Consider the following 13534-nt stretch of genomic DNA (forward strand, 5'->3'; position numbering starts at 1 on the left):
ATGTGGTTCCCTCTCCCCACTGCCCCATCCCCAGGTGTATTTTAAAACATAATTTCAGTCCCTTTAAAGGCGCCTATTGGTCTTATATTGATACTTGGCTGAAGGTGACAGGCAGCAGCGTATAATGCAGCTTTTGAATGTCTTGGGATTCGCCACAATCAAAAGACAAGGGCTGCTTTAAAACACGGTTTTAACTGGCTCTTTGCAAAGTTGGGTGAAACAGGTCAACAGTGGCTGGTGAAGTGAGATTTCACCTCTCCAGGGACGTCACCCGAGCTCACCAACAGGCTCTAGGGCAGCGTCCCTCACCACACACGTGCCAGGGCACCCGCGGCACAAGGAGAGGCAGTTTCACAAAGACGGGACTGGCTTGTCAGAGTCACTTCCCAACACAGAGGCCTTCTTCACGCATACGGTGGCAGAAGAGCCGCTGTGCCACCAGACTGGTGGTTCCTCCCCTCACAAACAACCAGTTAGTAAACCCTTAAGAGTCGGCTGGTTGTCAATATTCCTCTAAAATTTCTAGAAGAAAACCAGTATGTTGGTAATCATTTTGCAGTTTCTTTCTGGTCCCCACTTTCATCACCAATGACTATTTCTTTGACTTCATCTCCTCTAAGGTGTGACCTTTGTTTTACCATTTTATCCATTGAGATATAACTCCCTTGCTAAGAAAAAAAAAAAAAGGAAGAAATAAATAAAAGTTTGTAGGAGAAAAGTGGGTGGCTATGTTCCTACAAACATTGATCTTTTTCTCCCTTTGCCTGTTACTCCCACTGTCACTAAGTCAGCGGAAGACTGAATTCCACCCTTCCCTAAAGGATAGCAGGAGCAGGGAGAACAGTGACAGCTGCCCACCCGCGCCTCCTACCAAAGGGTGAGGAGCTTTGCCTACTGGAAAGGACATTTCCACGTCTTCTCCCTTCTTAGACAGGCGGGTATCCCGAGGCTGGGTATCCCAAGGCTGGGGCCACTCAGGTGGCCCTGACTACACTATGGAGCATAAGTTTGGATCCATCACGCTGAAATTTAAGAGCATCACAGAGTGGGCCAACATAAAAGATCAAGATGAAACAAAACCTCTCAACCCTCTACTCAGGTCCTAACAAACCAACCAGGTGGAAGTGGCACTAAAGAAAACAGGCCGAAGGAAGCAAGTAACTAGGCACAAAGCATTTCTGATGGTAGCCAACTCTCCCTCCCCAACCTGTGTGTCTACTTCTACCCGCTCACAAAAGCCAAGCTAAAACTGAGTGGCCTTTCTATGAAAACCACACACAAAATGCACTAGAAATGTTTGGCTTGTTCTTCCAGAATCAAAATGATTCTCGTAAAATAAAAATCTCTATTTTTATCCCACATAGAATCAGTCCTTGAATTACAATGATCAGTTTTCTAGGTTTAACATCAGAATATGTCAAACTCTTAAAATAGGGAAAAGAAAATGGATCCGCATCGATTAGGAGGCAAAGCTGAAAACCATTAAATGCCTTGTACTTTCACCTCTGGGCTTTAAAGAAATGCGTATACACATGACATGCCAACTCTATGCACTGAGTGTACACAAGAGAAGGTACTGCATTTGCTTGGTTGAAAATGGGTTTCCAAGGAGTCCAACTGGCTAGATGCCACAACTCACAATGATGAACCACACTGAAGGCAGCTCTGGGCTCTGCCCTGTGTGGAAAAATGACTCATGGACATAGTCTCACCAGGGGGTTACTCAAAACTAACTGGCTAAAACTAGACACTTAGTGGACAGAAGCTCTATCCAAGGACTCAGTTTTCTGCTATAATTTTGAATACACAAGGTAATAATTTTTAAAAAGCTATGGCCAATGATGAGTTTATTTCATAAGAAAGTCCCCCCTCACCCCCAAAACCCCCACAATTTTCCCAGGCAGCACACAGTGACTGGCACTTTGCACTCTCTCTTTCATCACAGCACACATAAAAACAACAAAAACACATTTAAAACATACCCCTTTAAGTTAGCAGATTTAAAGGGAAGTCTTGAAGCAGTGCCTTGTCATGCTTTGATTAAAACTATTTACAGATCAAAGTGCGCTTGTGTAAAGATAGCAACACCTCTATCATGGCATAGGTTATTTTGCTTTATTGTGGCCTTTTATCTGGATAAAAAACTTTTAAAGCTTCCTTTGACAAGAGCCATTCTTCTGCAATACATAAGTTATTGATCCACTGAATTTCTGAACCAGTGTTTTCTTTCTGTGCTTTCCCGCTGTATATTGCTACACAAACGGGGCACGTGCCATTGGAGTGGGCACAGCCTGCCGCTGTCAGTCAGGGGACACGTCAGTCAGGGGACAGGGGCTGTGTCAGCAGTCTAACCCTTTGGCTCATCTTTTCGAGGAAGTCACCCGATGAAACTTACAAATCACTGATAAAAATTCCTCTTTTTTGGTTACAAACAAATCAGTAGATTACTGATTAAAATGCAACACCACTTTAAAATGACCAACCTCGTGTTCCCATCTTGCCGTTCAAGGATGCCACTGTTTACAAGTGGTATTGACAGGACAGAACACAGTAAGGCACGGAGTGGATGGTACAGGCAAGAACGAATACTTTAGGCCTAATTTGCTTTTCTGCACAAATACGAAAATATGTACCGTATTCAAGATAAAGTAACAAAGAAATACATAATTTTTTTTTATGAAATACCTATACAAAATTTAAAATTTACACCATCTGAGCTGCCAAGAAAGGTTAAAAAAGTATCTTTTTTTGTTTTCCATACATAAAGCTTTCTCTCATCAGTAGGTCCGTAAGAACTTGGGTCCAAAATGTCCAGCACTCAACGGAGGAGAGAGTGCCACAATCCCCCTTCCTGCTCTCTCTAACCCCAACATAAGACAAAAACAAAGGTCAGATGCCGACAGTAGTGTATTCTGCTTATTACGCACAACTGCAATTGAGACACATCAGGATGGGAGGCTACTGGTACGATGGCTGGCTGAGGGATGCATAAGGCACTTGGTGCGAGAGCAGCTTCCTGGCACAGGGGGCGGTGAACACAAGGACGGCAGGAGGCTCTGCAGACGTGCACCCAGGAACAGCTCCACAGCAGGGAGGACACGGCAGGCAGGTAAAACTCAAGAGGTGACTGCTACACCGATGTGGTCACTCGGTCAGGGGCATGGCTGACCTCGTTTTTGTTTGAATCCAGTCCTTTTGCAGCATTCATGTCATTCCGCAAATTCTCCACTGTCTTTTTCATGTTCCTTAATTCCCCTGGGTGCGGAGTGGCTCGCCTCTGAAGTGTTCTCTGCAAACAAACAGAGGCCCGAGTGTTTGGTTTTAGCCACTACTGTTTCAAAGCATGCGGGCTTTGAGGTATTAGCATTCCAAAACAAAGTTTACAACTTCAGAAATCCAAGTTCTGGGAGAGACAACTTCCTCACTGCTCTGTGTGTTCATCCACTGCTCAACCAGAGCTCATGAACATTAAGGTAACGTTATAGTCATGACCGAATATATTTGCTTTTAGAATAAAGGACTACATTTTAAAATATTAATAATAAGTTTCTGTGTGTTCATGGAAAATAACAAAGTTTAAGGTACAGTTATGGAATAAAAGAGAAAAATATCTTAAATTAAATTTGCAAGAATGTTCTTCTATTACTCAGAGCAGCTCTGATTTCTTTCACTCTGCAAGACTTGGGAGTTGAAAGAGATTAAAGCAGAAGGAAGGGCTTCGTCTGGTTTGACTGCTGCTCTGGTGAAAGTGCATGTTCTTCTAATAAAGATCACAGTGCTGAGAGTCAAGTAACAGGGCTTAGCAATTTGTACATTTCCCTATTAGTTAATGTATGACATGCTTAGTATCTCGTAAAGCGGAGTTTACATCTTTCGAAAGACCTGTCTTGAACACATTAGCGGACCAAAGAGCATTTCTGAGGGAATAAGACAACCACTAAAATAAATGCGCTCTGAACCGTCTGTGGTAAGCATTAAAGTGGCACTGGCTTTGAAGTTATCATCCCTAGCTCCCGTGCTGCTCTCTGCTAAGGCAGATGCTTTAAGTCCCATCTAGTAACAGCGGAGCTAACGGAGGTGGCAGCAATGCCTGTAAAGCAGCCTCTGTCTGGAGAGCTGCAAACGCCCTTCTAAGCACTGCTTGTGAAAACCCCAAGTTAAGAGTGAAGAAGCCCACATAGAGGCTGGCTCACAGCGGTGAGGCGCTCACCCGGGCTCAGTTCCCGGCACCCACGTTGATAGATCAGAGTTGCCTTTAACTCCAGCCAGAGCCAGAGCGTCCCTCCAGGGGCAATGAGAACACTCAAATACACACACACACACACACACACACACACACACACACACACACACACACACACACGACTGGAAATCAGAGTTAAAAAAAAAACAAAACGAAAAACCAAACAAAGCAGCCAGTGTAAACCAGTATCAAGAGCTAAGGCTCAGAATGTCTCAGCAACATTTTCGATTACAAACCGAAAAGTGGGGCTTCAAACATGTTCCTGATTTCTAAATGGAAACTTGCCAAGATAGTTCAACCCAGATGGCCAAACTCCACACAATGGCCATGATGGCCTGGTACGCAGGAAGAAAGCTGCCTTGTATTGAGTCACGCAACGACATCAGAATAGAGTGAGCACAGCCTAGCCAGGAACCGTTTTGGAGATAGGAAAAAAAACATTTATATAAGCCAGAAAAAGAAATGAAAATGAAAAAAAAAAAAAAAAAAAAAAAAAGAAATAGACATACCAAAAACTACTCCAGTAACAACAACAGCAGAAAGTTCAACCTTCCCCCATTGACATGTCATGACTCGGTGCCTTGGGAACTAAGTTAAAAATAATTCTAGATGTTAAAAGGCAAAACAGAAAATATACTAAGTGAAAACAAAGAAGATCCAGGTTAGGCGCCACTGTCAATCTCGGGTGCACGTCTACCCTCATACCGTTTCGCCCTCATCTTCATCCTTCTCATCTTCCAAAAACCGGATTGCACTGACTCTGTGTACTGCGCGGTCATTCCAGGCTTCGTCAGAGACGTCATTTACCAGGCTCTCCAGGGCACCGCAGCGAGGCAGACTCTCTGCAGGGACAAAGACAACATCAGCAGGGAACGCAGGCTGTGGGCCTGGGAAGGGCTGCACTGTAATTTAGTGGCTGCATGGTTGGAATCCACATGGAGACCCACAGGGCCAAAAATAAGGAGGGCAGACCACTGCGCTTCAACCTCTAAGCTTTGCTTTCGGTTAAAATATTTAAAAAGGGAGAAAGGTTTGAGCAGAATTAGCCGTTTATAGCGGAACTCCATTTGGGTTCCCCTCTGGGGTGTCTGACAGATTGGGATGCTTGATGTTTCATCATGGATAACATACATTAAAGCATGCTGTTTGTGGCTCTTCTCACCCAGTGAGCACACAGTCTTTTTCCGACTGTGCTGTGGCTGCTGTTGCAGAGGCTGGTACTCTCTCTTGCGGCATCCTGCTACACTTTGCTGAGATTATCAAGGTCTCGTTGGAGTGTTCCAAGCCCATCTCTCTCAGCAATGGACCCATACATCAGGTTTTGTGAATATTTTTTTTTTAATCACAAAATTTACAAAACAAAGATATAATGACTCAAAGTACCTCACAGGTTTAACGATAACTGTGCCTGTGGTGTTGACTGGGAACCCTCCAATGGCAGTTCGGATTTTAACAAGCCACTCCTTGGATGAGAACTGTACTTTTACCCTTACTGTATAATTCCAAACCAAAGGGTTGCTTTCAGAATTTCAGACACGATGAATAGATGTGAGTAACCTTTCCCTGTGAGGACCTAGGGCGCTCTTGCCGAGTAGCCCACAATCGCCTCACGTTGCCTCTAGTTGGGCAAACTGACCAATAAGCAAGCACCCTTGGGAGGAGGAGGCCCTATGGTAGTCATTAGCCCCAGCTCCCCGTGCTGAAGAGAAAGTCACCTTGGCAGATGGGTTCAGAAGGCAGCTGAGGAAGTAAGACACAGGTTAAAATCTTCTCCCCTGTGGTGCGATCTGTGTCCGTCTGGAAGGTGAGGAGAGGCTGGGACTGGTTGTCAGATAACCACAGGGCTTTTAATTTCAGGGTGGTCAGCGACAGGGGCAGATGACGCAACCTGACAGAAAACAAGAGGTGTCACGACCTGAAACGTCACAGAATTGACTCCTCTTAACACAGATGGGAAGAAAATGAGAACGAGAGCCTGAGATTGGGTCTGGAAGGGAAAGAGATGTTGTTATCATAATTAGATTTGTGGGTACAATCTTCAGTGGGGTGCCCACTTCTTTCTTGCTACCAGGTCTCTCTGTAGGACCCCCAGGACATGGGGCTGAACAGTCCAAAGAAAGTAGAAGACACGTCTGAAGTCAGGTTTCAGTTTAAGGAGAGTAAAGTAAACAGCATAACTGAAAGGTCCCAGACACAGCTCTTAGCGCTGTGCAGGGCTGCAGATTCACTGGCTGGGCGGCCCCAGGGAGGAAGGAAGGACAGTCAGAGGGGCAAAGAATTCTGGTTGCGGCAGAGTCAAAGGTGAAGAGCCGCCCCGCACTTGTTGTCTCTGGGGAGGTCCTTCCAGGTATTTCAGTTGAACTTTGACCTTTGGTTCCCAGTCACTCCAGTTCTCAGACTCGGGTGATACTTAGCATTCACGTCACATTATTTAGTTTCAGATGACAGCATCCACATAAAGGCACTTTAAAGATTGAGGTGTGATGCCTGAATGCTAGGTGTCTATTTATGCTCACACTGAGCTTTGCTAGATCACAACTGTCAAGAACGTACTTCATAAAAAGCAACGGCAGATGACGGACAGCTGCTGCTTGAGAAGGCAAGTGGAAATCAACCCTTTCCTCTCCAAGCAATAAAAACATTCCCTAATACAGAAGTTGGCACGAGGGTTATGGTTTGTTGACAGACATTATTGTGCTGTTTTGGGGAGGACTGTGACAGCATCTGGAACTTTGGGCTGGGAATGACACTAAGCACTTCAGTTCAGTGGGCGATTTTGTAAAAGACTAGAAGATAAGATGTTGAGTGTGCAGACAATAGAGGCCTGGCTTGTAGCGCTTCAGAGGGAGCGCTGTGTGGCATTCTGACTTAACAATCTGTCAGATGAGCAAAAGGCCAGTACTACTGAAGGGAAACCTATTCAGGGGTTCTACTGCTGTGATAAAATGCTGGACAGAAAAACAATTTGGGGAGAAAAGGGTTTATGATGCTTACACTTCCACATCATAGTTCAGCATCCAGGGAAGCCAGAGTAGGACCTCAAGGCAGGAGCCTCAAGGGAGGAACCTCAAGGCAGGAGCTGATGCGGGGCCATGAAGGAGTGCTGCTCACTGGCTTGCTCAGCCTGCTTTCTTGTACTCCTAGCAACACCAGCCCAGGGGTGGCACAGTGAGCTGGGCCCTCCCACATCGACCATTAAGAAAATGCCCCATGGCAATTCTCACGGATAAATCTGATGGAGGCATGGCCTTAGTTGTGGCTCCTTCTTCCCAAATGACTCTGGCCTTTGTCAAGTTTACATAAACCCAGCCAGCAGGCATTGGTTAAGAGACCAGCACACTGGGTAAGTACTTCTGGGAATATTTTCCAGGGTCATGTAATACCCATGTAGTTCTCGGGGGGTGGGGGAAGAAACCAAAACCTCATGGGAAAGTCTGGTGGCCTATGCCTCTTGTCCATATAAATGCCTGCCTACAAAGGGTCCTCCAGGGAGTGATCTTGACCAAAGTCCATCCTGGTCAGTATTTATTAAAGTTTGCTCTAAATGTGGCTCAAAATGGTGGAACTGGTTTTCTCCGCCCAGTTTCGGGATTAACAGTCAGTGCACACGAGTCATGGTCCAGAGGGGTCCAGGGCTGCCTGTGATGTTGGCAGCTGAACTTGGCAATGTCTAAGGGTCTCGGGGTGGTACTAGTTCTGAAGGCATAGGGGGTGGGTCGTGGAGCACAGCTGAGGCTTGGTGCTGTAAGAGGCCAGCAGAGGCACTGGTCCAACCTCAGTTAGAGGAGAGACCCTAGCGTGGGAGAGGTTATGGAGCAAAGCTGAAGCAAGGTGCCGTGCAGCAGACTCAGAACGCCTAGCGGGAGGCCAGGAGGCCAATGCTGAAGGTGCAGCTGTGGTAATGCCAGCACACTGGTGATGCCAGGACCAGACCCCCAGGGACAGACAGCAGCAGCTGTGCAATGACGCTGGCCTGAGCTGATGTGACAAGCTGTGTTTACTGCGAGTGGCAGAGCTAAAGGCATGAAGCCCCCCTTTGGAGCCAAGACCACCACCAATCCCTGACATCAGACATGGCGCTGTTTAAACTTCTGAACTTGGGTTTTACTTTGATTTGACATGACTGTGCCCTGGTTTTTCCCTCTTGGAGCAAAAAAGTATGTTGATTAAAAAAACAAAACCAAACAGGAGTACACAGCTGAGAGATTAGGGATTTTTTGGGGGGAGGGGTTTCTTTGTTTGCTTTTAGAGGGTTTGTCTGTGTAGCCTTGACTGTCCTGGACTAGTGTTATAGACCAGGCTGGCCTCGAATTCACAGAGATCCACCTGCCTCTGCCTTCCAGCATGCTGGGATTACAGGTGTGGGCCACTGAATTGCCTTTGAGATATGTTTAAAAAAAAAAAAAAAAAAGACTAAGCTTCTACAATGTTTGAACCCTTAAAGACTGTGGGGGATTTTAAAGTTTTTTATGTTTTATACTGTGGTATTAATATGAATTATGGATATGAACAAGGAAGGAGAGGTTACTGTTGAAAAGTGATGCATTTGTGTGTCAAGGTGACAAGGGGCTCAATCGTCCTGGTTGGTTTTGTTTTTGTTTGCTTTGTTGTTGTTTTTCTCTTTCTTTTTGGGTTTGTTTGTTTGTTTTGGTTTTTTATTTTTTGAGACAGGGTTTCTCCGTGTAAGAGTCCTAGCTATCTTGGACTCACTTTGTAGACCAGACTGGCCTCTGGTCTCAAACTCTTAAGAGATCTGCCTTCAGAGTGCTAGGATTAAAGGCATATGCCACCACCTGGCAGTTGTTTTCAGTCAGCTTGACAGGAGCTAGAGTTATCTGAAAAGAATCTGCAGGGCATTTTCTTGATTAATGATTGATGCAGGAGGCCCAGCCCATTGTGGCTGATGCTACCTCTGGGCAGCTTGTCTCAGGATGTATGAGAAAGCAAGCTGAGCAAGCCTTCCCGACTTCTGCCTCCAGGTTCCTGTCTCGGCTTCCCCAGTGATAGAGTGTTACCTGAAAGCCCAAAGTAAACTAAACACTGTCTTCCCCAAGTTGTTTTTGGTTGTAGCCTCTATCAGAGCAGCAGAAACCTCCCAAGGCAATACTTCACTGTGAAGGCCACACTCATTTCATTGTAATGAAGAGCTCATACAAACCACAGCACATCTGGAGAGTCTGAGGGAAGCAGCTGGTCACCATCCTCTCCTCACGTAGTTGTGTTTGCTCCTCAAGGGAGACAAGTGAACTCTCTCGTGGTACCGAAAAACCATTGCTCTCTCTACCACAACTCTGTTGTACACACATTCCAATTCAAGGGAGTTAAAGACAATTCTTTTGCCAGGCACTGACAGAGATATGTGCGTGCATACATGCATGTGTGACCACCCGCTGCACGACTGAGGGCACGGCTCAGTGGGAGGGCACTTGCCTAGCATGTACAAGGCCCTGGGGTTTGACTCACAGCAGCACTAACATAGACAGACACATGGACGCACAGCACAAGTGTCACATTTGAAAACACTTTTATATCAGAGAAATGAAATGCTCTGAATTTTTACTGTTTCTTTAAAAACAGGAGTAAAGCTGATATCCTCTAAAATGCGAAAAATGCCAAGTGCTGCTCAAGAACATTACAGTCAGCAACTCCGCTGTTCTTGTTCACAATGCACAAGGAAGGGGAGAAAAAAAAAATCAAGACTTGAAAATTGGCACAAAACAGACAATCTGCTCTCCGAATGCCTCAGGGCAATCACCAGCTTCCCAGTGAGCACCAGCAAAGGCAACCAGAAGGCTAAAAATATCGCCAACATATAACAGCTTCCAAGGATGACAAGTGGGTGATAAAAGCTAAAATAAATTACTAGACTCTACAACAGCAGGCCTTATAATCCTATTCCAACTCACACTAACGAGTTGTCTGAAACACTGGCTTCCCTGCAAATAGCTAAAGGGCCAGCTAACTCCACTACGGATGCTGGTGACCAAGTGCGCACCACACACCAGCCCATCCTTGACAGGCCAGTGTACAGAACTGTTTCCTGTTAGTTCTCCTGGCTCTTCCTCACAGGCTGCACGCACTCTGCTGGCCAGGCTGAGCCCCTTCTCGGGACCCGCTGTGGCCTACTCACTGATGGCACACACACACACACACTGCTCTGCTTCGCTCAGGAGAGCCGTGTGACTAAAAGTCAGAAAATGACATAAGTATATTCCAGCTGCCCAGGGGGGAGAAAGGATATTGTAGGTTTTAACTTGGCACTTCTGCGTGCCACCAAGTAAACAGGATCAGCACAAGCAGCCATGGTCTCATTTGCACACATCTCTATGCTCCACTCGGCACCTGCCCCCCAGAAATAAAAAAGCTGGTGTTTACTATTTTACGCTGATGGCCAAGGATGAGAGCCAACAAACTGCAACCAACCCCAGCCTCAAGTGACCTTCCCCGCCTCAGGAACATTACAGCAACTGCTTTGCCAAAGGTATTTAAGAACCCAGCCTGCCTACTGGCTAATGGAGTGTTAACCAATAGGTGAACACCGCTATGCTTTGATGTTTTATCTGTTTGTGACTTCCAAGTAAAATTTCCTAGTTTCAAACAGTTAAAAAGAAGAAGAGGAAGAAGAGGAAGAAGAGGAGGAGGAGGAGGAGGAGGAGGAAGAGGAGGAAGAAGAAGAAGAAGAAGAAGAAGAAGAAGAAGAAGAAGAAGAAGAAGAAGTCTCAAATGTATAAAAGGTTAGAACAAAAGCAATAAAAAAAAAAAAAAAAAAGCAAAATCTCTGAAATGAAAGTCCCAAGTAGTCATAAGTCTCTACCATCCGCTACCATCAGGGAGGCTACTGCCAAAAGTTTGGGGAAGTACACAAATATGGTTTTGTTTTAGAAAACAAGGGAACAAAACTGAGTGCAACACCATTCAAACTAGCTTTTTCACTCAGAATCATGAGTCTTCATTTGAATCCAGGAAAACAAAATCTCATTTCTGACGACTTAATATTCTATTTTTAAAATGTTTAAATTGTTTTATTGGGACATATGTACACACAACACAAACTCAAAAGTCTAACCTATTTCCCTACTAACAGACACTATTTCTAATATTTGGTATTATTTAGATCGAAGCAAGAGCCTCAAGTCTCCTGCTGTGTATTCCTGGTGAGTATTCTTGGCAGAGAGTTTATTAGGAGTTAAGAAATTCTGTTCTGTGTCCAAGGGCAGCTGATAATACAGGACACATCCCATCCCTGCACAGACGGCTTCATGGTTCCCACATGGTGGTGCAATGCACACACGGGGTCCGCTTAAGCAAGTTCCTGCACAGCAGCGGGCAGTCTCAGCGGCAAGCACTTTTATAAGCCTGAGAGCAGAGCTACAGGCTGCGACTTCAATCGCCTCCCATGGATGACATCTCTGCAAGTCTCAACACTGACATGGGAGCCTTATTATTATTGTTAGTGTCGATACCAAAATTTTACAGTGAGTGGTGACTCAGCATTTTTAAAGGCTGAGAATTTACACACGAATAGACAAAATGGCCCATGTCACTGATTCAGACGACGGCTGTGGACTGCCACATCTTAACTGGATGCCTCCACCCCAAGCCGAGCATAACAGAAGAGCAATGCCCCTTTCTTCTGGGAGCTGGAGGATGGTGCCCCTGTTCATAGGAAATGGCTCTCTGCTCAAGAGTTAGGGATGCAAATTCAGGCTCAGCAGTGTGGTCAGGACCAGGGAGATGGGCAGAGTCTCTGAGTTTGCTTGGCTACAGAAAGGAAGCTGGGAAAAATAGGACTTCCTGAGCTACCAAGGCTCCAGTGAGCGGCTAGCAGAAATTGACCTTCAGTCCATAATCAATCCTGAGTTCCCAGTCACCACTTAATGGTCTTAACACTCTACTGAGACGTCCCCACAGGAGGAACCTTTCAACGGTGAGCGTTCCGGGGCCACACCTCACTTCCAGTTAGAGCTTACTCGGCCCAGCCATCTAGGGTCCATTGCAAAGGATGAAGAGTGGTGACTTTTGCGTGACGTGAGTGACCAGCTGATGAGTATGTGGGCACCAGTCCCCTGGCACTCTTCACACTGTAGGTCTCTAGCAAGTAAAGCCAGCTTTCCCCAGGTTAACACATTACCACTGATCTATCCCTATCACATTCAAAAGCTTTATTTTTTTTTTTTTTCCTTTTGGTTTTTCAAGACAGGGTTTCTCTGTGTAGCTCTGGCTGTCCTGGACTCACTTTGAAGAGCAGGCTGGCCTCGAACTCACTCTGCCTCCCAGAGTGCTGGGATTACAGGCATGCACCACCACGCCTGGCTCAGAAGCAATTTTTAAATTCCCGTTAGCCAAGAAGATTATGACACATTTTACAATGTCATGCTGCTCCTTCTGCAAAACGAGTAACATCTTTTGTTCAACCATGCATTTGCCAGACATCCCCCGTGTGCCAGACGCAGTGCTTGGAAAAGCACCGACACAGCCTGTACCGTAAGATAGCGTCACGCTCAGAAGGGGGACGCAATAAATGACAACAGGCAGTGACCACAGGGGAAGCTCTTTACAGAGGCCCAAAGGGAAAACCCAGAGAGAAGACAAAAAGGGCGATGACGAACAAAGGCAGAGTCAGAGAAGGGGGTCCCAGCTGGGAGGCTAGCTTGTTCAGTCCCAGTGGCTTCCAGATAGCTCACAGTGCTTGAAAGGGGGGGGGGGGGCTGCATTCTACAGTGAAGGCTAGGTGCGGCACGGAGCTGGGAATGTGAGGAATAGTGTCACCATCTGCTTTTAACTGGAGTTGGATTCCGACTTATTCGGATCCTCTGACATTATGTAGCCTCTCCCCACGAGCATATCCCTGTCCCTACGCACACAACTTTATTTACCAATATTCAGGAGGATGAACATCAAGGCCCTTGTTTAAATTCACCCAGGTGTGGCAGTATGCAACCCTGGTCCCAGCTTCTTGGGAGGGTGGGGAAGGAGGATGGCCAGGGCACCACACCAGAACTCTGCCTTGCCTCAAAGAAAAAAAAAGTTCAAACTACCTCAAGCACATTTTGTAGATGAAGAGTTTCTAAGGCTCACTGTGACAGATGCCGGTCTGCGCTCTGGGTCTTTTCAATGCACTATCAGATGCAGGAAGTGTTGTGCTCTGAAGTAGCCTACCCTCATGTTTGCCACCACCCTGCCACCTGGCTCAAGTAGTTTGGTCCCCATCAAGAGTTCCCTAACCCTTCTGGCTGTTCAGTTAAGCGGAACGGTCCTCGGCCAAGCCACAGCTGCGGAGGTGCAGCAAAG

General features: G+C 46.1%; 1 protein-coding gene across 1 annotated transcript in view; it reads right to left on the reverse strand.

Annotated features, from left to right (window-relative positions):
- Positions 1 to 2282: 2282 nt before the first annotated feature.
- Positions 2283 to 13534, reverse strand: part of Lrrc1 (leucine rich repeat containing 1) — a 130160-nt gene continuing 118908 nt past the window's right edge. The window contains exons 12-14 of the mRNA XM_051140113.1: positions 5959 to 6131; positions 4949 to 5085; positions 2283 to 3289 (exon numbers count right to left, since the gene is read on the reverse strand). Coding sequence (XP_050996070.1) covers positions 3131 to 3289; positions 4949 to 5085; positions 5959 to 6131 — 469 coding nt within the window. The 3' untranslated portion in view covers positions 2283 to 3130. The remainder of the gene's footprint in view (positions 3290 to 4948; positions 5086 to 5958; positions 6132 to 13534) is intronic.

This window comes from Acomys russatus, chromosome 32 (assembly GCF_903995435.1).
Source record: "Acomys russatus chromosome 32, mAcoRus1.1, whole genome shotgun sequence".
NCBI classification, from domain to species: domain Eukaryota; kingdom Metazoa; phylum Chordata; class Mammalia; order Rodentia; family Muridae; genus Acomys; species Acomys russatus.